The 21,343-nt window shown below is 42.1% G+C and overlaps 2 protein-coding genes and 2 long non-coding RNA genes across 7 annotated transcripts in view; 1 reads left to right on the forward strand and 3 right to left on the reverse strand.

Moving 5' to 3' along the window:
• LOC144464770 (uncharacterized) overlaps nt 1-21,343 on the reverse strand; it is a 186,868-nt gene that overhangs the window by 57,413 nt on the left and 108,112 nt on the right. The gene's annotated exons all lie outside the window — the stretch shown is intronic.
• LOC117270392 (hepatitis A virus cellular receptor 2 homolog) lies at nt 1,344-7,395 on the forward strand. Of its 3 annotated transcripts, none has more exons than XM_033647988.2 (7): nt 1,344-1,440; nt 5,136-5,331; nt 5,456-5,595; nt 5,677-5,745; nt 6,503-6,588; nt 6,884-6,989; nt 7,097-7,395. In XM_033647988.2, exons 1-7 carry the CDS (start codon nt 1,395-1,397, stop codon nt 7,171-7,173), a joined length of 720 nt encoding a protein of 239 aa, XP_033503879.1. In that variant the 5' UTR covers nt 1,344-1,394; the 3' UTR covers nt 7,174-7,395. The 3 variants fall into 3 exon arrangements, with proteins under 3 accessions (XP_033503879.1, XP_033503887.1, XP_033503894.1); XM_033647996.2 differs by having other exon boundaries at nt 7,100-7,395; XM_033648003.2 differs by lacking the exon at nt 6,884-6,989.
• On the reverse strand, nt 2,720-9,608 carry LOC144464769 (uncharacterized). 2 transcript variants are annotated; one of them, XR_013492375.1, is made up of 4 exons: nt 9,048-9,608; nt 6,823-6,984; nt 3,165-3,366; nt 2,720-3,045 (listed from the first exon to the last, which is right to left on the reverse strand). It is a non-coding gene; the product is annotated as an uncharacterized LOC144464769 (long non-coding RNA). The 2 variants fall into 2 exon arrangements; XR_013492374.1 differs by lacking the exons at nt 2,720-3,045; nt 3,165-3,366 and having other exon boundaries at nt 6,706-6,984.
• st6gal1 (ST6 beta-galactosamide alpha-2,6-sialyltranferase 1) overlaps nt 15,161-21,343 on the reverse strand; it is a 28,344-nt gene continuing 22,161 nt past the window's right edge. The window contains exons 5-9 of the mRNA XM_033647898.2: nt 20,969-21,233; nt 20,691-20,788; nt 19,804-19,905; nt 19,419-19,593; nt 15,161-17,914 (exon numbers count right to left, since the gene is read on the reverse strand). Of these exons, the coding sequence (XP_033503789.1) occupies nt 17,655-17,914; nt 19,419-19,593; nt 19,804-19,905; nt 20,691-20,788; nt 20,969-21,233 (900 nt within the window). The 3' untranslated portion in view covers nt 15,161-17,654. The remainder of the gene's footprint in view (nt 17,915-19,418; nt 19,594-19,803; nt 19,906-20,690; nt 20,789-20,968; nt 21,234-21,343) is intronic.

Here is a 21,343-nt window from a genome sequence, read left to right on the forward strand (position 1 = left end):
TTTCCAGCGGATGTCTTAGTTACAACACGATTGAGCTAACTGGAGTAGTTTCATGTCGTATCTGACAACGGGAGGCTTTTAACAGATGACGTCCTGATGTTAGCTTTGCTAACTGTCCCTGTCAGCTGCAGCCACTGATGCTTTCTAGACATCGCGATTTCCCAAAACTGAATAAATACCACACATAGCAACACAAAACTGCTTTGCTAGCTCAATCATGTTGTAACTAAGATATACGCTGGAATTTTTTTTTTTTTTCGCGGACCATTTATTGAGTTAATGAGTCATTACAGACACAGCTACTGACTAACAGCTAACGGTTAGCCCAGCTAATCTACGATAACCATGTTATTAATTACAAAACGTGCACACAGAAATAGTAATGTTTGTTCAATCATTGTGTTTATAGATTTTATAAACATCAGATTAGTCTAAACGGTGATATAGTGACGTGAAAAATGTGAACTCTGCTGGTTTTCTACCTGGAAGTATTTGTAAACAACAAGGCGATTACCTCTATAGTGAGCCAGTGACAGCTGAAAAATAACAACCTTCCGGGGTTCTGTTCCCCTGTCGGGAGTTATTTTTTATAACTGTCACCGGCTCACTATACATTATCCCTTATGGAAGGAGCTGAGGTGGTTGCTGTGTTTCTGGCGTGTCTCTTCGTTTACATGGCGGTGGAAGCTATGAACGCGCTAACCCTCGTCTGGCGTCTGCCGAGTTTTAAAAATGATGGCTGTTTTGTCGCTTTCTGTTGACGTCACATCCCTGTAACCAAGCTAACAATATGTGGCACCTCCATCCTGACAGAAGTTTGAATATTCATATTTGGTAGCACGAGCTAAGCAGCTAGCTAACATTAGCTCCAGCTGGTAGCCAAAAACCCAGTTCAGCCTCTATTTGAGACAGGCCTCTATTCGAGACAGGCCTCTATTCGAGACAGGCCTTTATTTGTCAAAATGTGTAGCCACACCGGGCTGGTTAAAGGGACTGGGCGTTAAACTGAGCGAGAACCCTTGACAGTTCTATATAGAACCGTTTCTTTTAAGAGTAGTTAAAGAAAAGAAACAAGCAGATAATTAAACCAGAATAAACATGTTCAACATAAAACAACAGCCATGTGTTTACAGCTTACTGATATTTGATCTGTCGTCTCTTTGTTGAGACAAATACAGTTTTAAAACATGTTAATAACATGTAAGATGTGAAACAAACTGACTCCACATGTTTTTCTTTTGTCAGACGTTATTTTAAAAATAGTTTCTCCGTTAAGCAACTTCAGTCTGAGTCTATAAATATCAGGATGGAAACAGGAAGTAACATCAGTGAGTCGTCTGTGTGACTCGTCCTCTCAGTCTGTCTCTGTCTGTCCGTCTGTCTGCAGGGACAACATGCTGCTCCTCCTTCACACCTTCTCCTGCGTCTGCGTCCTCACAGGTGAGTCTGAAGCTCCTCCTCCTCTCCACCTGCTCACATGTTTCACTGCTACAACACCAGAGACACTGACGGCCGGCTGAATGTTCAAACCTGTCAGATAAATCTTCTCTTTGTCCGCCCGCTGTATCACTGACACTGGGACTAACGTTTGTTTTTCCTTTTTCAGAATAAAGTATTGATGGTTTTTAATAAAGATGGCAACAAATTATTAAATTATTAAATACAACACAGTTCATAATTCAGTTTAGAGAGGTGTTCCTAATAAACTGGACTCTTTCATTGTGTTTCTCTTTTTCTTTTTGAGACTTGTAAAAAGTCTGTCGGTGCTGCTGAATATGTGACTATATTATTTAGCTCCAGTTTAAAGAGTCTGTTTGCACATTTTTACATTTGTACGTTTCAAGCGGATCATCTCAACGTTTCTAAAGTGACGTAGTATCTGAGCTGACTGTCACCAGGAGGTGGAGGGGATGGTGGAGGGTGTGACACCTGCTGAGCTGCAGATCACCGCTCAACACCAACTAACAGCTGAACTAGTTGTTTTCTGGTGATTTCCAGCCAAATTTGAATTATTAACCAAGTATATAAAATTAGGTTTTAAAATAATAAAAAGATGAACAGTCCTACTCTGAGACGCCGTGTCTGCTGACAGAGCTGAAATGAAGAACGAGCCACAGACTCTTCAGCTGCACTCACAGTCTACAGCCCCTTAGCTCTTTAAAGGTCATGTTTACCTGTGCCATCAGTTTATATATGTACAGAACTTACCTGTCACACAGCTGTTTGTGGGTTACCTGTCGGCTACCTGACCCGGTGCAGGTCTCTTTATTCATGTATTTATTAGACTGCAAGAGTTCAGAGAGCCTGGTGTCACTCCAAAGTCGTCGCAATCCGGCACTTGGCACAACCAACAAAAAAAGGCGTCCTTCAACATCAGCATGATATGCAGCTGGTTTCCGTTATAGTTTAACGGTACGAAAGTTAAGGCAGCGAAAGTCTGAGTTGTGCGGGTGAGAGGGGTGGTGGATGGATCCAACAAACACTGACTTTCACCAGAAGGCCGCTGTTCACTTCCTGTAAGACTGTAAAGCCAAACCCTGTTCTTTTATTCCTAAACCCAACCCAACCCAATGTGTGTGTGTGTGTGTGTGTGTGTGTGTCGGCTAAACCCAACCACGTGTGTGTTGTCGAAGGAAAAAAACATCAGTTGGTGGTGTTGTACTGATGTAGTGCTTTTATTTTGAAAGAGACTGTATGCAAACTGTACATTTCCTGTGAAAACAGAAGTGTATTTTGAAAACAGACAATGCATGTAACAGGCTGAAGTTGACACGGCGTCCCAGAACGTCAACAACCAACACACCCAGGGTACCTTGGACGTCATATGTGGACGTGGAAAGTCCATGACCAAACGTGGACATGTGACGAGGTCACAGTGAGAGTGTGTTGACTCAGAGAGCTCGTGGGACGTAGCAAAGTCGCAGAGGGCCAAACAAAACAGCACTGATGCTATGCGCCTCATAAGTGTTTACACAGTGGGGGAGGGGAGATGTTCAGGTCGACTCCAGTGTGACATCGAGCAGAGTTTTAGGTGCCGAAAAGGTCCTGGACACAGAAATGATGAAAAACAGTTTGACTCCACACTTCAGAGTCTCTTCACATGATTTCAAACAGTATTCAACATGTTGAATGTGTTGAGAAAGAAATCACTAATTTAACTTTACCTGGACTTTAACGAGGACGACGTGAATCTTCAGCAACAACATCGTTTAAATTAAAGAAGTTTGAGCTGGTTACTGATCTCACATCTGTGGAGGATCATGTTGAGGAAACAGGTGAACACACGTGGAGTTTAATCTTTCCCCCTGCTGTCAGTCTTAGCTGGAGTCACCACATCCTGGACCTGCTGCATCTGTCCTGAAGCATCTGCAGACAGACAGATAATGGCTTCACGTGATGTATCATACACAATGTCTGTTTGAGGCTCGATATCTCCCTGATGGATCTTTGATTGTGAAAGTCTCCCCTCGCTCTGACACAGACGATGGAGGTTTTTCTCATTCACTTCAATACAGATTTCATCACAGCAGCCTCTGGTGGACGCCAGAGGAACTGCAGCTTAAAGGAACAAACACTGTTCACATCTCAATGATTTAAGTCCACCAGCAGCTCTGGGGCCTGTATCACGACTAACCCTAACAATGGCAATCAGGATAATCGGTATCACGACGCTGGATATCAACTCGGTAACTCAACCCAGTGTTGCTTTATCAAGAGCTGTGAACGCGCACGCAGCGGACCAATCACAATCATGAGAGAAGCGCAGCGTCACAGAGCGTCACTGAGCGTCCTCACAGAGCGCCGTATGTGAGGGAAAAAAAGTGTTTCTCGTGAGGATCAGAGATTAATTCTGCTAAAATATGAGGAGAAGAAAAGCAACATTAGAGAAAAGGCCAACACCGTGGCAGCTGCAGGAGGAGGAAACATGCGTGGCAACGCATAACGGGATGAATAATGTTTAGTTTTAGTTTAGATTAGTTTATTTGCACATAATGTTAAAAACAGACAGTATAACATTTACAAGATCAAAAAAAGAAAAGTGCCAGAGAGGTTAGAAGCCACTAAAAGCTTATCAAAGAAATTCCCGTCAAAACATCAATGAAATCACATGATAGACAAGAAAAAAAAAACGGGTGAGGAAAGAAGAAGTAGAGGAGGAGAGAGGGAAAAATCAAGACAAAACAAGGCAGCAAATAAAATGATGTGCAGGTTAAATGACTCATCATTGGTTCAAGTAGCTACAGTACCTGTACCTGTACATCTGACACTGATCACACCCTTGAATCCCATGAAATCAATGCTGCGCAGATGAATTGCGTGTATTACAATTATCGTCTAACATCATTGCGTCTGATAAATTGGTCTTCTTTGTCATAACGTTATATATGCTACAATAAAGCTTAAAGCTGACGCCACAATTAAATCATATCAACACCAAACTGATAGTCTGAATAAAATCATCCTGATATTGAGCTGTGTTAGAAATTAACAGCTGCACAAAAATATAGCTAGTGTCCCTCTTTAAAAAACAAAAAGGAAAATCCCTCAAACACCATGAAGTGTAGACATGATAGGCTACTTTCCACATTTCCAGCAGCAAAGCTGTCAATTAGGCCCATTATCTTTAACAGGGATCATTTCCTCCAACAAAACAAAATGTTGGCACTAATTAATGGTGCTATTAAGTGTCTGCAAATGATCAGTTTCTTTCTTATGAAAGTTCCACTTCTTTCCACTCCTTTTTGAACAATCTTTTCATTGTCTGTTGTTGTTGCTTTCTTTTCTTTTTTAATGTTCAAAATAAACTTTCAAATCAAAATCAATCAAATGAATTAAACTTCCCGTCATGACTGGGCTGCATTTCTGTCAGCCATCAACAGCTGATTGGCCAGTGGGTGGTGCTTTTTATAGGATCAGATTCAACCCTGAACTTACCCTGCTCCGGAGCAGGATAGCCGTTCAGAGTAAGTTACCATGGTGATCTACCCCGATAAGAACTGAACCGGCTTCGTGAGACCGAAAACCCAGAGTTAACCCTGAAGTTACCTCGCTGAGACATTAATCCTGCTCGTGATACAGGCCCCAGGTCTCATAAATCTAACAGATTATTTTGTGCATCTGTGTTGTGTCAACAGCCGGAGTGTCGGCAGTCACCACGGAGACGGTGGTGGGCGTGGCTGGCAGGAAGGTGACGCTGCCCTGTCGCTTGGAGGCGGTCGGTCAGAAAGGAGTGGAGGTGTGCTGGGGGAGAGGAGAGCCGTCGCTCTTCACCTGCCACAACACCGTCATCAACACCGCTGGAGATCAGGTCCTATACAGGAAGTCATACAGGTATGACGTCACAGGTACAGGTCGTCAAACAGCTCCTGTTTACAGTGTACTCATGGATATACAGACAACTGTCACGCTCCATCTCCTTCACTGTTCAAATCACACATCATGATATGTTCTGCAGGTACTCTTCCTCCTCCTCCTCCTCCTCTCTGACCATCATCAACTCTCGACCGTCAGACTCTGGTTTCTATCACTGCAGAGTTCAGCTGCCCGGACTGTTCAACGACCAGACGTCCACCGTCCACCTCATCATCATCAACCGTACGTTCACTGCCTTCATCCCTCAGGCACAAACTACCTTCATCTTCACGATGAGCTGAAACACTTTTCTGTCGTCTGCAGCTCGCTCTGTGGTCTCTGACTCCTCAGACGGCGGGGACACTGTGACCCTGAACGCACCATACACAGCAGGTGACTCTAAAATGTCCTTTGTATCAATAAATAAATAAATACAGGACTAAATAAAGAAATATGGAAATAAATAAATACATTAAGAAAGTATAAAAAAAATAGTAATAAATAAGTACAAAAAAACAAATAAATGATTAATTGTATAAATAAATAAATTCATTAATAAATAAATACATAAAGAAATACATTTGAAAAACAATACAGAAATAACAAATATAAATATACATAAATACATGTATAAATAACTTTAGAAATAAATAAATAAATATGTGTTAAAAGTAATATAGAATTAATACATTTTACATTTTAAAAATGATGTTGAAATAAATGTGGAATTAAATAGATAAATGTGTAAATAAATAAAAGTTTATAATTTTCAGGACACAACAGGACAGGACCAAAATATCTTACATTTATTTCTACATTCTATTAACCTATATTTATTTATTTATGCATTCTGCTTTTTATAATGCATTTATTTATTTATTTATTTATGTGTTCCTGTACATATACATATATATATGTGTGTGTGTGTGTGTGTGTATATATGTATATATATATATATATATATATATACAGTTATTTATTCATTTATGTATTTATATATTTTTATATCTATCGATGTATTTATATTTAGCCTATTTATTCCTTTTTTATTTATACATTTAATTTTTTTGTATTTATTTCTGTATTTATTTATTCACTTTAATTGATATTTTATTCAACGTCTGTCCTTCATATCTCGTCTGACTGGCAGGTTATGACACAAGAGACGTGACCGAGGTGACAGGAAGTGATGTCACAGGGGAAGACACCACAGGGCCAATGGTGGCACTGGTTCAGGTAACAAAGATAATTAACTTTTGGGTAAACAGTTTTGTTTATCGGCAGGTGGAAATCAAACTGATGACGTACAGACATAAATATAAACACAGATATAAACACTGAGTCACATGACACTGATGTTCGTCATTATTTTAATGTTCTCATTCACATGAACACATTAATTAAACCTCTGACGGACTTTGAGACTTGTGATCGGACATTTTTTAATTCTTGTCATTGAGTCGTGGTTACCGTGGCAACACAGATGAGTAAACATGTCCTCACTCCTGTTTGTTTGTTTGTTTGTTGACAGTCGTCTGTGCAGCAGCAGGGAAACAGTCTGCAGAGCTTCATCGGAAACACAGTGAGAGTCTCCTTCATCATCTTCATCCCCGCACTGCTGCTGACCGCTGCCTACAGTCAGTACACACACACACACACACACACACCTGGATGTTGGTAACCATAGCAACAGTAAGGTAACAGATACTGAGATGATAACAGGTGATTTGTTTCATGTGTGCAGAAGTTCGGAGGTCTGAGACCGTCAGGAGGCCGAACCAATCAGAGGAGGAGCAGGAAGAGGCGGGAAGCTCTGTGTAGAGACGGACAGGAGGCTGGACCAATCAGAGGAGGAGGTGGCGGGCAGCTCTGTGTGTTATAAGTTTCTACTTTGTATTGTCCTTCACTACATCTCAGAGGGAACACTGGCCTTTCCTCTGCACTACATGTATCTGATAACATCTGATAACTTTAGTTCTTTATATAAAAACATTTTACATTAACACGTGACGACTGTATGAAATAAACCATGTTTGTGATGTGTGACCATGAGGTGTTGTCTGTTCTGCACGGCTCGTTCAAGAGCACAACAAGAAAGATGATCCACACAGCATCCATTTAAACATTGCGTACTGGCAGGCGTACACACAGATTCATAAATCACAGTGTTTTCAGTGCACGTACATTTATACAAACACAAACACTGAGTGTGGATTCTTCACAGAGTTTAATTATCGAGGCCCGAGGTCTCATTTACAGCACCAAAGATATGTACTAAACATGTACGTGAGGACAAATGCTCAAACGGCGTGGTATTTTTATTTGTGTGTGTATTCTTTTCTTTCTAGTTGTGCACTCTCAACTATGTGGCTCACAGTCAGTTTCTTTCTCGTACAACACACTTGTGAAGCACAGTGTGACATATGTCTGTGAAAAGTATGAACACATTTTACTCACTTTACTTTAAAATCTAAATCTGAGCAGCATCTTTCCACAATGTGTCTAAAAGTACAGGACCAAAATACATGGGAGCACATATCAGCTAACTTAGCTAACGTGCTAGCTATGCTAGCTAATGCTGGCAGCCAGAAACAAACATCTATCATTAATTAATTCGGACCGAATGCAATGATTGGTCGAGAGTCCTGTCTGTCTTCCCCACATGGAGGCCTCCGACTAGACTGACGTAACCGCCTGCGTAACATCTCTCTCAACATCAGCTCTGCTTTCGAGCGCTGGCGAAGACTGACGCAGCTTCATCCTGAGCTAAAAAGGGACGAGATGGTCACAGAGTTTCTGCTGGACAGGTATTTTAAGTTTGCCTCTAATGTAACATAGGCTATAATGCTATATGACAACACAGCATCCAGTTGCTAATGGCTAATGTTAGCCTACTGTAGCGTAGCCTCTGAAACATTATCTTACTGCGTGCGTTTCCACTTACTAGTAACATTAACGTTACTATCTAACGTTAGCACTGTGACCTTATTCTAAAACTCATCAGTCATCACTGACAACGGCTGAGCAGGTTGTGTTTGACTGTTTTAGCTCTCCTCTTCCGTGTATCTAACGTTACCTTGCCAACGCCTATGTCTATCATAGACGTAATGGAGGAGGGAGGTGGAGTTGTGGATGTTCAAATTTTTTCTAAGTGCTGTGTGAAATGCAAGAAAGGTAAGTTATTTTTTTTAAGTTCTTTCAGTTATTGTATTCAGTTATAATTGAGAAGTTGATAGCAGATGCTAGCTAGCGTTAGCATAGCTAGTTATTTGAAATGTTAGCTGTTGTCTCAAACAAACACGGCCGTTGTGCGCTCACTGGAAATGACAACTGCAAATTAGCTAGTTAGCAAACTAGCATTAGCATTCGTTATCGTTCGCGGTACCAAATCATTACAGACTGCTAAATGAGCCCAACAAACACAGTGCTGGCTTACTGTGCGTTCACACCAAACGCGATGGACGCGATGAACGCCACAAGTTTCCACTCAAAATCAATGTAAATGACGCAATGACACGCGATGTCGCTTCGGGCGACGCGTTTCAGGCGATAAGAGCGACGCGATGAAACGATTACACGTCCATCGCCTCATCGCGTGTCACTTTAAGTTGAAAAATTTGAACTTTTCAAACGACATCGCGTGACGCGACATCCAATCAGCGTTCATTTTCATAAAGAAATTATGAGCAACTAACCGGAGACAGATGGACAGGCGCTCCGCAGCTGGGATGGAGCGCCTGTAGTTGGTGTCCAGGCGGGAGATCCTCGCACCGATACGGGCCAACAGGTCCTCAAACTGGGCCATCGTCAGCCTGAAGTACCGCTGGAAACGACCGTCATCCAGACGCAGCTCTTGCAGGAGATGATGATATTCACCCAGTTGTGTGCGTTTCTGGAGGATATTGTGAACCCAGACACGGCGGCGTTTGGGCCTCCGATCCAAATCAGATGTCCACAACAGATAAAGAGCAGCTACGGTAGTTAACTCAGCCATGGTTGATGAGAAAATAGCGGGAGGTGAAGAAAATTGCGGGAGGAGGGTTGCGTCATCGCGATTGAAGCGATGATCAAAAAGGTGACATTTGTGATCAAGCGACGCGATACTCGCGTTACGGGCGATGACATCGCGTCCATCGCGTTTGGTGTGAACGCACAGTTATACCTGACAACAGTATAGTGGTGCTTAGTGCAAAAAAAAAACACATGTATTTGTACAACGCAGCGACGTTCACGGTCGCACAGTCCTTAGCTGCCATTTCCTGTTTGAAAAGTGGTCCCTCCCCTTCCGCTACGTAGCCAAGATGGCGACCATTGAGGGCGAGAAGTGTAAGTACAGAAGTACGCGATTTGAGACGCAGCAGTTGACTCCTCCCACCACTGTGAGGTGATTGACTGAATTAAACAGAAACGTTTTTGACTGACAGGAGATTGTGAGTCTCTGATTGGTCACATTAAAAAGTGATTGACAGATACCCCGCCCTCTCGAGCTCGCGCATGCGCACATGTTAAACTGATGGTGTGTTAATGATGGTGACTGTTGTTGGGCTCAAACCCGCCGCTGAAGGGTTTTGACCCTAGTGACCTGAAGCTGACCTTCATGGACGGACTGTGAATGTTAACAGCTGGTCGTTAACGTGTCTCGGTACGTGTTTGTGTTTGTGAACATGTTAGAGTTTATATTCAGGCTGTGGTTTGATGATGATGATCTGCTGTGTGACTTATTGTGTGTGTTTGCTTCACGTGTATTTCTGCAGTGTGAGTCTATGTTGAGTTATTTTAGAGAATAAATCACACCATGGTCTGAGCCGCTGATGAAGTGTGAAAGTTTACATCATGCTGTTCTCACACTTTGACACGTGTTGTGTTCCTGTCCTGCTGTGACACACACTGATCTGCACAACCTGTCCTGTGACACACACTGATCTGCACAACCTGTCCTGTGACAGCAGTTTGATAAGAGCTGTAAATTACTGCACAACAACCTTTGTGTAAATGTTGCTTTGGCAGGTTATAGATTAATTAATATCACAGTGATCGTGCTGCTGGTGTTTTGTTGCAGTTCCGCTCAGTGACCAGCTGGGGGCGACACTGACCGCAGAATAACTGCTCTGAAGCATCATGGCGCCGTGTCACACTGATCAGGGATCAATACTGTGTGATAACAATATCTGTGGAGGCCAAACAATCACGTAAGTATCAATAAAAAATGGATAGATAAATAAATACGGGAATAAATAAATCAATACAAAAATAAATAATAGAATAAATATAAAATAATAAATGTCTCAATGAATACAGGAATAAATTAATAAAAGAATCAAAATAACTGTAAATAAATGTATTAATAAATATGGAAATAAATAAATAAAACATTAAATGTTACATAAATAAATTTATTAATAAATACTACAGGAACTACTCATGGAAAAGGTTTGAAATGTTGTCCATGAAAATATGTGGGAACCCTGCAGCTCGTAGTTTGACCAGCAGGGGGCGTCCTCCTCTGTCTGTAGTCTGAATATTAAGGATTTAAAAACAAACTAAGAGGAAATGAAACAGTTATTGTAATGCTTCTTTACTTTGCAGGAAAACTTTCACTAAATATTTGTCTCTTTAATATGTGTCTCATTTGATTATGACAGTAAATTATGAAATAAAATACATAAAACACTGTGTGACATTTTTAAATCTTCATTAGTCAAATCTAATGTAACTTCCACTCTTTAAGGACGATTTTGGCCGATGGCCTCAGTTTTAGTTTTAAATTCATATTTTCTTCACCCCAACATCCTGACGTGTGACCGTCACAACCTCCGGCTCACACACAGACAAAATGGCTGCCGTGACACGTGAAACATAAAGTTATTAACCAAACATGTAAACAGTTCGCTGACAGCGTTTGTTACTCAGTGAGGAACCCTCAAAATAAAACTCTAATAATAATAATAATAATAATAGTAATAATAATAATAATAATATTATGTCTCCAGCAGAAGCGTGACGGAAACATGTCCAGCACTAAACTGTGTCTGATAAATGCAGGGTTAAAACATACAGTGATGTGTGTTTTATAACCAGTGTGAATGTGACATGTGATAATCAGGCACAGTGGGACGTTACATCAGAGCTGATCTTTAAAATCAAATCTACATATGACCCCTACACTGGCGAACATGATTCATCAGAGCCCAGGGAGTGACTTACTTATTTAAACATGTTTTTAGAGGCCTGAAGAAATCAAGTGTCTGAAATAAAGAGGCTGCAGCATGTTGGCTTCTCTGTGAGGCTGCACTGAGACACAGCGCTGCTCTGAGCTGAACACAAACGTCACATCAGTGACACTAACGTGCTGTTATTCAGCAGGTCGCATCATCACTGATGTCATTTAACATCTTAGCATGCAAGGGACTTCTGGTTATGGCGGCGTGCTGAGTAGTCGTGGTTACACCTGATCTGTTGCTACATCTAAAATTAAAACTTTTCAAAGGACCTCATTCTGCATAAAATTCAGTCTGACGCTCTACACTAAAATGAGAGTCCTGTTGGTGGAAGAAACGCAGCGTTATATTTCTACATGAATGAACCAACAGTTAAGTTAATCACACATTCACTCCGCTCGGCGCTCTGCTGCTCCGTCTCCACAGACAGAGTGTCCAGAGTGCGCTCTGCCACTCTGAGAGTGCGCTGCTCTGGATAACCCAACGCTACATCCAGACAGCGCTCCCAATTTATCAACGCTCCAGTTTGTGTCAGAGTGCGCTCCCACACTCACAATGAGTGTTTCTGAACGCACCACTCACATCATCTTCCTCCATCGTCTAAAACAAGACAACACAACTTGTTAGCTAGCGCTAGCTAATGTCTGTGGAGAACTGTTTTGCCTCCAGCTAAGCCCCGCCCACCAACAAACATCACACTGATTACTAACAGTAAAGGGTCTGTAGGTCAAAACTGATTTGCAGCTTATTGCATTCTGTTTTTATTTATTTTTCCACAACGTCCCTTCTGTTGGAATCAGGGTCGTAATCATTTGGACCATTTTTTCAGTTGGAACAAGCAAACTGTTCATCTGGCATTCACACTTTAGATCATGATGTTTTATTGAATTAAAAACTGAACTTAAACAGGAAATGTTGATAATTGTGGGAATTTACACCTGGAAAAAAAATACATAAAATAAAGGACAAGAATCTCATGAACATGACATGCTTGTAAAAGTCAGTTGTGTTTCTCTGGCAGATGAAAACATTACACAGACTGAGTCCAGTAACAAAGGAGAAAGAGTAAGTAAATAATAAATACAATCAACCACATGAAACCACAGTTAACAGCTAAACAACCAAAGTTCTCCCAGAGAGCAGGAGGAGGGAGGTGAAGCAGGAGAAAATCTGAAAGCTTAAATAAATACGTCAGAAGGTTTTACAGATGAAATGAGTCGGGACGAGAGCGCAGCTGCATAGGGAGAAAATGTTCTCCTGGTTTCTGTCTGAAATGCAATGACATCAATAATTCAAGTGTTTGCCTCCTGAATAAACAATAAATCCTGCTAAAAACATGAAAGTGAAGTCATTACAGAAACAATAGAGGAGCATTTTGTTTCTTGCTCACGCTCTTGCTTCAGTCTGAGGTGAACCCTAAAACGTCGGCCCCGTCAATACGAGAAACTTTTCTGGGAATTATCTCTAAAAATCACTGAGTCTACGGCCGAGCTCTGAGCTCGTGGCTCTGTAAGGCAAAACCAGCTGGTGGGGGGGGGGTTCTAATATTAACATCTGCCCTCCACTGTGTCGTCCAGGCTCATTCTATTTGTTAGCATGCTAATGAGCTAGCTCACATGTGATGATGTTAATAACAAAATGCATGTTTGACTTCACGCTCAGTGAAGAACCATCTCATGGGATAAAAGCAGGATTCGTGCCATGCGGATCATTTCTCTGTTCATCAGAGACGTAAAGTGTTTCTCCTGTTGCTACTCTGGAGACACTCTAACAGGTGATAATCATGCGTCTGTAATAATAGAATAAAGTCATAATACTCTGGAGGCCGTTCTCTCTGTGACGATACTAAAAATACAGCAGTGACGCAGACGTGTCAGCAGACTGGAGTTTTACTTCCTGGAACAGATTTTCAGACGCTACAGGCTGATTAATGCTCCCTGTACGCATGGAAATAGATTTGTCTGTCCGCCTTCATACCGCCACACATCAATCATGCTGACACACATACAGCCTGTAGGTGGCACTAGAGGGCGGAGTCAAGGTGACAGTGGAGGAGGTTGGAATATTGTACCTTTTAACGGAGGCAGAGTTTTAGACAGCAGCGCTCTGTGCAGCCATTAAATACACTGCAACACATAGACGTTCACTTGGACTGAACAATGAACTGATTAGAATCAGGTGGTCAAAGGTCAAAGGTCAGTGTGACCTCACAAAATATGTTTCTGTCCAGAACTGATGAATTCATGAACTAATCATGACCAATCTTCACACAAATGTCTAACAGGATAAAATGATGAAGGTCAAAAGGTCAAAGGTCAGCTTGACTGTGACATCATCATGTGAGACATTTGGTCTGACACTCTGATCTTCTCCAGTTCTTGAAGTTGAATATTTGTAGAAATAAAACTCAGCTGTACTTCACACGGCTGCGTCACAGAAGAACATTAAAGACCGTCCTCCAGGTGTTTTATATTATTTTAATATTTACACTTTATAAGAATTATAAAAAGACAGCTGGGGACAGATTGTTACAGGGTCGACTGTGTGGGTACAAAACATCTGTTAGTTTAACTTTACTGGACTGTTGATTACGGTTACGATAAGAGGAGAAGTCTGCAGGCAGTATGTTGTTAGATAAATAGATTCAGTGAGGTGTGTGTGTGTGTGTGTGTGTGTGTGTGTGTGTGCGTGAGACATTCATCAGCTCTCTGACCACTCGACTGACTCCACAGGTTTCTAAAGGTGCAGTCCGTCTTTCTTTCGTGAAATGAAATTGTTAGAATAATCTGTGCTTAAACATAACGGCAAATTAATTTTCTGCTGTCGACTTGACGTCACTCTAAAATGTGTCAGAGTGTAACAGTGTTTAGTTTTCCATCGCGTCCATGTGGTCATTTCCTAACTGGGTCCGTCCCTCCCCTTAGTCGTGCAAACTAGTTTGTTAATTACATCCAACTAGAGTTTGAATCTGATGTCTTTGAAAAACGCCAGGCAAGAAAAAAAAATTTTGAGATGTTTTGGAAAATTTGTCCATAAAAACATGCTGGAACCCGTAAAGATCTTTGTCTGCAACAAAACAATTTCAAGACTTTTTAATACTGTCAAAAGACATAAACAGAAACTGTCACTTTCTGAGACCTCGTCTCCACCAAAGAGTTTTTTCCTGCTGTAAACACCAGGCACTCCTCAGGAAACAACCAGCTGGGAGAGTTTGAGAGCGCTTTGGAGGCGCAGCATTTTGTCAGCTGAGGCGCTTTGGTTGCATCTAGCTGCGATGCTACAGTATATCCACCAAAGGAAACACGTTGGCAAGATGTAGAGCACTCGCTCTGGATGAGCGGAGGCTGAATCATGCAGGCAGAGAGGACGGACCAGCCCGTCTGTGTGAGATCATGAGAGGAGATTCAGTCTTGCCATTTTTTTTCGACCTGACGTGTGGTTTTTAGCAACCAGTCTTCCACACTGCCTGCGTGAGCAGTGCACGTGCGTCGTGGAAACTCTTGTTTATTTTTTTTCGCCGGTGTGAACAGGTCAGAGCAGCCACACTGCCCACGTGAGCAGCACCACTCAGGCCCAGAACATCTCGCATATTTTTCTCTTCATGATGCAGTTTTCAGCAAAAACAGATTTTGAAAATGTTTTTTTCATACTGACATGATTCCACCTGTCACTACAGTTTCGAGTCTTTATCTGTCACAGACATGAAAAACATAAATATTTCTGTTTAACTCATCACTTCCTGTTTACAAAATAAAATCCTCTGACGTTTCTGTGGGCAGAATCCCTTCATCTGTTCACACAAGGCTTTTTATTGTGAAACATTTGCAGGGCCGTGTTGTAGACGATGCAGCGGCTCCATAAATGAGCCCAGTATCAGCTTTTAATTGTGGAAACACATAAGTTATGTTGTGTTCAGATGGTGGATAGCAGACTTGGTGATTTACGATGACGCTTGGTGCACTGAGTCCTTTTCCTTCTTTACCTCTGTCACTGTGATCAGTCTGTGTTCAACAGGCCGCCTCTTCATTTAGAATATTTTCAAGTTATTTAATTGACAGCCATATTGGCCATTAAGTAAAGGTCTAGCGTAAACCCTGCGCCCAGCGCCTCATCAAGCTGAAATACACTGACCCCAGGAAAAAAGGCTTTGGTGGACACAGCCCCTCAGACGGGTCGTTCAGGTACAAACAGCAAGCTGGAGTTTTAAGACTGATCCACTCTGGAAAACATTTTGTGAGAGAAGAGAGGAGAAGATGCATTTTTAAATTTCACCAGCTTAATGTGGGCGTACTCTCACTGTGACTCACGGCTCCTTTGTGTGGCGTGGAGCACAGACACTACTTTACCACAGAAAGTAAAGTCTGAGAACAAATACAATCACATTTGAGGAAACTGCTGACTGTGAGCCAAAACATCCCGCTGCTCCAACAAGTCTGTATCAAGCTCTGAAAATAGAGCTGTAAAAAGAAATCTCCAAACTAAAACCCAAGCCAGAATGTCTTATTCACACTCATACGTGCTGTAGATTTGTACCTCTGCAAGTGAGCTGAATAACAGCACTGAATCAGACTGGTCCTCAGTATTATGGGATGTCAACGGAGCAGTTATTGGCACTGCAAAAATGGATCTAGACTCTAACACCAAACAGAAATAAAACTTCCCCACAGCTCCTCTCAGGACCGTCAAGCTCAACGTGAAACAGTGAAAAGGAAAGTATCGTGTGTGATTTGGTTTCAAAGAGGGAAGTGACGGCGTGAGCACAACAAGACACTAAAGTCCAGTTCAGACCAAAAATTCACGACGAGACGAGTTGAAAGAAACAACTACTGTTGACACTCCGTTCTGTAATGCTGTAAAAAGCTGGCGGTTTGCACAGAAGTGACCGCCATGAGATGGCGTATCATCTCTAGTCAACGACTCTCTGTGCTTCTGATCTGTAACGTTGACAGGAAGTGACCGCCATGAGACGGCGTATCATCTCTAGTCAACAACTTTCTGTACTTCTGATCTGTAACGTTGACAGGAAGTGACCACCATGAGACGGCGTATCATCTCTAGTCAACAACTTTCTGTACTTCTGATCTGTAACGTTGACAGGGGTGTCATGGTGAAGACAGCAAGCAGCAAAGAGTAATGATAGTCAGCAGAGTTTAGCTCAGGGCTGCTGTTCGACCTCATAAGACGACCATGTTTATTGTTCAGTGGTGACGACTGCAATAAAGCCATTGTTAGAGAGCGGCACCTGAACGCCTCACCATCCTTCCCTCTGCATTGCACTTCCTGTTTTGGCTCAGCATGCTGCTTGTCTGATCCAGGGAGCACCTCCAGAGCGGAGCCCTCGGCGCCAAATAGAACTGTTTTTAAATTTGTCGCAATAAATGGTTCAAATTACGACGTGTGTTCCTGACTGAAATGTTAGTAATTAGTTACACTACTCATTACTGGGAAAAGTGATATTATTACTGTAAGGTGTTATTGCCCAACACTGGCAGGTGATGTGAGGTGACGCAGCAGGAGGCCTTCGACACCGCTGGTTCTCTGAGGTGTGTTTGGTGTGTCTGGGCCTTCGTATGCAGGTTTCTTATTGTTTGTTGAACTGTTATATACATTTCCCTTTCAGTGTCGACAGTGGGTGAGAGCTGATGTTTGTTTGAAAGATGTTTAAGGCCGACCGAATGCTTTGGAAAAAGACTTGGCTGATGTTTGTCTGAAACGTGCTCGTGATTTATAAGATAAGTTGAGATAAGTTGGATAAGCATGGTCCTTTAAGGGTCGTTACGGGGGATGAACGTTATCAGTGGAACGTCCTCTGAAGGATATCTGTATGTGTGAATGACAGGCACATCTATCAGCTGATTGGACTCCAGTGTGTGTGTGTGTGTGTGTGTGTGTGTGTGAGGTGTTTACAGCCTACAGTAACAACATGTCATATTTATAGTGAGTGGCACAGCGTTCCTTTAGTTTCGGCAGTGAGGATAAGGTGTTCATGCGTCTGTCCTCGTGTTCACGTGTCTTCATGCAGCTTTCTGCTCCTCATCGTCGTGTATGTGTGTGTGTGTGTGTGTGTGTGTGTATGGATGTGCTTCACTGCTCTGCAGCCTGGGTGCAGTTCAGCTTTCTGAACCCCGGCAGCGTGACGCGCCCGTGGGAGTAGATGTCGCGGTCGGAGCCCTGGTTCATCCTCTTGACCAGGTTCTTCTCGTACAGCAGAGGGTGGTAGGCGCCAAGCGTGCAGGCGGCGTCGTAGAAGCGCTGGTAGTAATGGCAGAGCTCCGTCTTCCTTCGTGACGGCAGGAACTCATAGACATGCACGAGCTCGCACAGCGACATCATCAGGACGGTGCCTGGTGGGACATAAAGGAGAGAAGAACATGATCATATTTTTCTTAAAGAGCAGTTTTTGTTAAGTAACTGTATCACCTTCTCTACTGTACTTTACTGTGTTTCTTTATTGTATTTTACCGTGTTTCTTTATTGTACTTTACCGTGTTTCTTTATTGTATTTTACTGTGTTTCTTTATTGTATTTTACCATGTTTCTTTATTGTACTTTACTGTGTTTCTTTATTGTATTTTACCGTGTTTCTTTATTGTATTTTACCGTGTTTCTTTATTGTATTTTACCATGTTTCTTTATTGTACTTTACCGTGTTTCTTTATTGTACTTTACTGTGTTTCTTTATTGTATTTTACCGTGTTTCTTTATTGTATTTTACTGTGTTTCTTTATTGCATTTTACTGTGTTTCTTTATTGTATTTTACTGTTTCTTTATTCTACTTCACCGTGTTTCTTTATTGTGTTTTACTGTGTTTCTTTATTGTACTTTACTGTGTTTCTTTATTGTATTTTACTGTGTTTCTTTATTGTACTTCACCATGTTTCTTTATTGTACTTTACCATGTTTCTTTATTGTATTTTACCGTGTTTCTTTATTGTATTTTACTGTTTCTTTATTGTACTTTACCGTGTTTCTTTATTGTATTTTACTGTGTTTCTTTATTGTATTTTACTGTGTTTCTTTATTGTATTTTACTGTGTTTCTTACTGTACTTTACCGTGTTTCTTTATTGTATTTTACTGTGTTTCTTACTGTACTTTACCGTGTTTCTTTATTGTATTTTACTGTGTTTCTTTATTGTATTTTACCGTGTTTCTTTATTGTATTTTACTGTGTTTCTTACTGTACTTTACCGTGTTTCTTTATTGTATTTTACTGTGTTTCTTACTGTACTTTACCGTGTTTCTTTATTGTACTTAACCGTGTTTCTTTATTGTACTTTGTAGTTTTTTTAGAGGTAAGGGGTAGGGCCTTAGTGCCATCCTGTAGTGTTGCAGCTCTAATTGAATTTTTTTTCTTTTTTAATATACTTTATTAATTCAATTTTTTACTCTGTTGTCAATTACACACAGGTCTGAACACACACATGCACAACCTGGACCTATACATGCACTAAGTGGAGAGATGTCAGAGTGGGCTGCCCATGACAGGCGCTCTGAGAGGTTGGGGGGTTCAGTGCCTTGCTCAGGGGCACCTCAGCAGTGCCCAGGAGGTGAACTGGCACCTCTCCAGCTACCAGTCCGCGCTCCATATTTTGGTCTGGATGGGGACTTGATCAGGGACCCTCCGGTTCCCAACCCAAGTCCCTATGGACTGAGCTACTGCCGCCCCCCTACAGTGCCACATGTAAGAGTAAAAGTTAGAGGGGATGAACTCAGGTGTTCTGACACCTGGGTTTGTGAAGTACACAGATTCACTAAACTCAGATGGGAACAAATCTGTAATCTCTCCTCCGTCATTAGAGTTAGACTGTCACAAAGTTTTAATGCAAGCGTTGGTGTGTCACGTACCCAGCAGGCCAGAGGAGGGCGGGTTCTTCTGGATGGGCTCGGCCATGTTGTCTTGTATTCGTTGCCAGACCTGCCACTCAAAGCGAGGATGCAGGATGTAGAAGGGCTGCAGAGGATGAAGCCTCCTGTATCTCTGGTACTGGGTGAAGATGGGGTAGTCTGTCCTGTTGTACCACTGCGGGGGGGGGGGGGGGGGGGGGGTGAAGAGTGTGAGCAAGTTGAAGGAGGAGACAAAGGGGGAGGCACGAGGTGACTTCCTGTCAGAGCTGAGGGCATTTTTTGTTTCATGTTCTGCCAACATTGTGTGAAAGAAATGAAAAACACAGAGCATGGTTTAGAAACAGTTATTAAAGGTTCGACCTTTTGGCTTTTATGTAAACGTCACCTGAGTGAGGTCAGCAGAGAAGGGGGCGGGGTCCCAGGCCACCAGGGCACCTGAGCTGTACAGAGAGCTGGACAGGAAGCGATGGTCATCAGACGCCATCACCTACAACACAAGTAAACAAATGCATTATATCTATCTGTAGCACACACTGACTCGGACACTGATCTTAATACATGATCTTTAATAATCCCACTGTTTATTAAGAGACACAAAGTCGGCTCATTTAAAACCTCTCACATGATCAAACCATTTACAGATGTGACGTTAAGGTCATTTTAACTAATTATTATTAGCTGTAGAAAGATTTGTAATGTAAATGTTTCCACAGTAAGAAGCTTCTGAAGTCTTAAAACCTGAACTGTTGTGTTCACACCGGGCGCCAATAAAGAAAAACATGTGACTCGATGTAATGACGTCATTAGACGTGAATTCCCAGCGGGCAACGCAATGGATGTGACGTGAAATATGCAAATTAAGGAGCGAGTAGTGTGATTTCACATCATGCGAGAGTTTGAAAAATCTGAACTAGTGACCAATATGCATCACAATAGCCAATCAGCATTGAGATCCTCCGGGGACGTTTGACGCCAAGGACGCACTGGTGGAAGTTCATTTATCGATTCAGCGATTGCACAAGTGTACGACACGAGTCAGCACAAAAGTTCAAACTCAGAATTTTCAGTTCAGTATTTGAAAACCACGACATTTTAAAATGAGCTAGGAATAAAACATATTCATCATTCAGTTATATTTTTGCTCTGGTATTAAACCTTTTTTGTCCTCTGACGTAAGAGTCAGATATATTCCTGTGTTTAAAGACACAAACACATGAGGACTGTCTTCGTGTCAGTCGCTGTATGTATCCTTTAGCAGGTCAGTGTGTGTACCTGGGAGTTGATGAGGCGGATTGTGGTTTTAGAACCGACATCCTTCTCGTAGCCAGTGGTCGGCGCGGCGTTGAAGCGCAGCACGGCATCATGAGAATCTGTGATTTAATTATAACATTTTAAGAAGTGAAACATCGATGATGTCACACATTGTTTCCTCCTCTGTAAATAAGTTGGACACAAAAGTAGAAACAGTTGATGAAGGAGTTCACACGTTTGTGTTTAGCGTCTAAAACAAAACAGACTTACATCAAACATGATGATTAAACATCTCTCACCTATCTCTTTGCCAAGTCCGGAGTAGCGCAGCGACCCTGCTGACGACACCACAGCACAGCTCCTGTATGGCCCGAGGTCAGAGGTCAGCTGCTGCGGTGGCAGCTGTGCAGCCCAGGGCACTGACGAGAAGGGCTGGAGGTCAGAGGTCAAAGTCGTGACCTCTACCTTGTCCTTCATCTGGCAGAGAAGCTCAGGGCCGCTCAGCTTGGGCCTGCTGGACACACCGCCGGGGCCGGAAAACTGCACTCCGTACTTATTCATCGCCTGACGAGTGTGGTTATAATATTTAGAGTCAGGCTGAATTTTATGATTTAAAATCAAATCATCAGATTTTATTCTCAGACTTTAGACTTTTATCTCCACTGAACACCAAA

Source organism: Epinephelus lanceolatus, chromosome 11 (assembly GCF_041903045.1).
Source record: "Epinephelus lanceolatus isolate andai-2023 chromosome 11, ASM4190304v1, whole genome shotgun sequence".
In the NCBI taxonomy this organism is placed as follows: Eukaryota; Metazoa; Chordata; class Actinopteri; order Perciformes; family Serranidae; genus Epinephelus; species Epinephelus lanceolatus.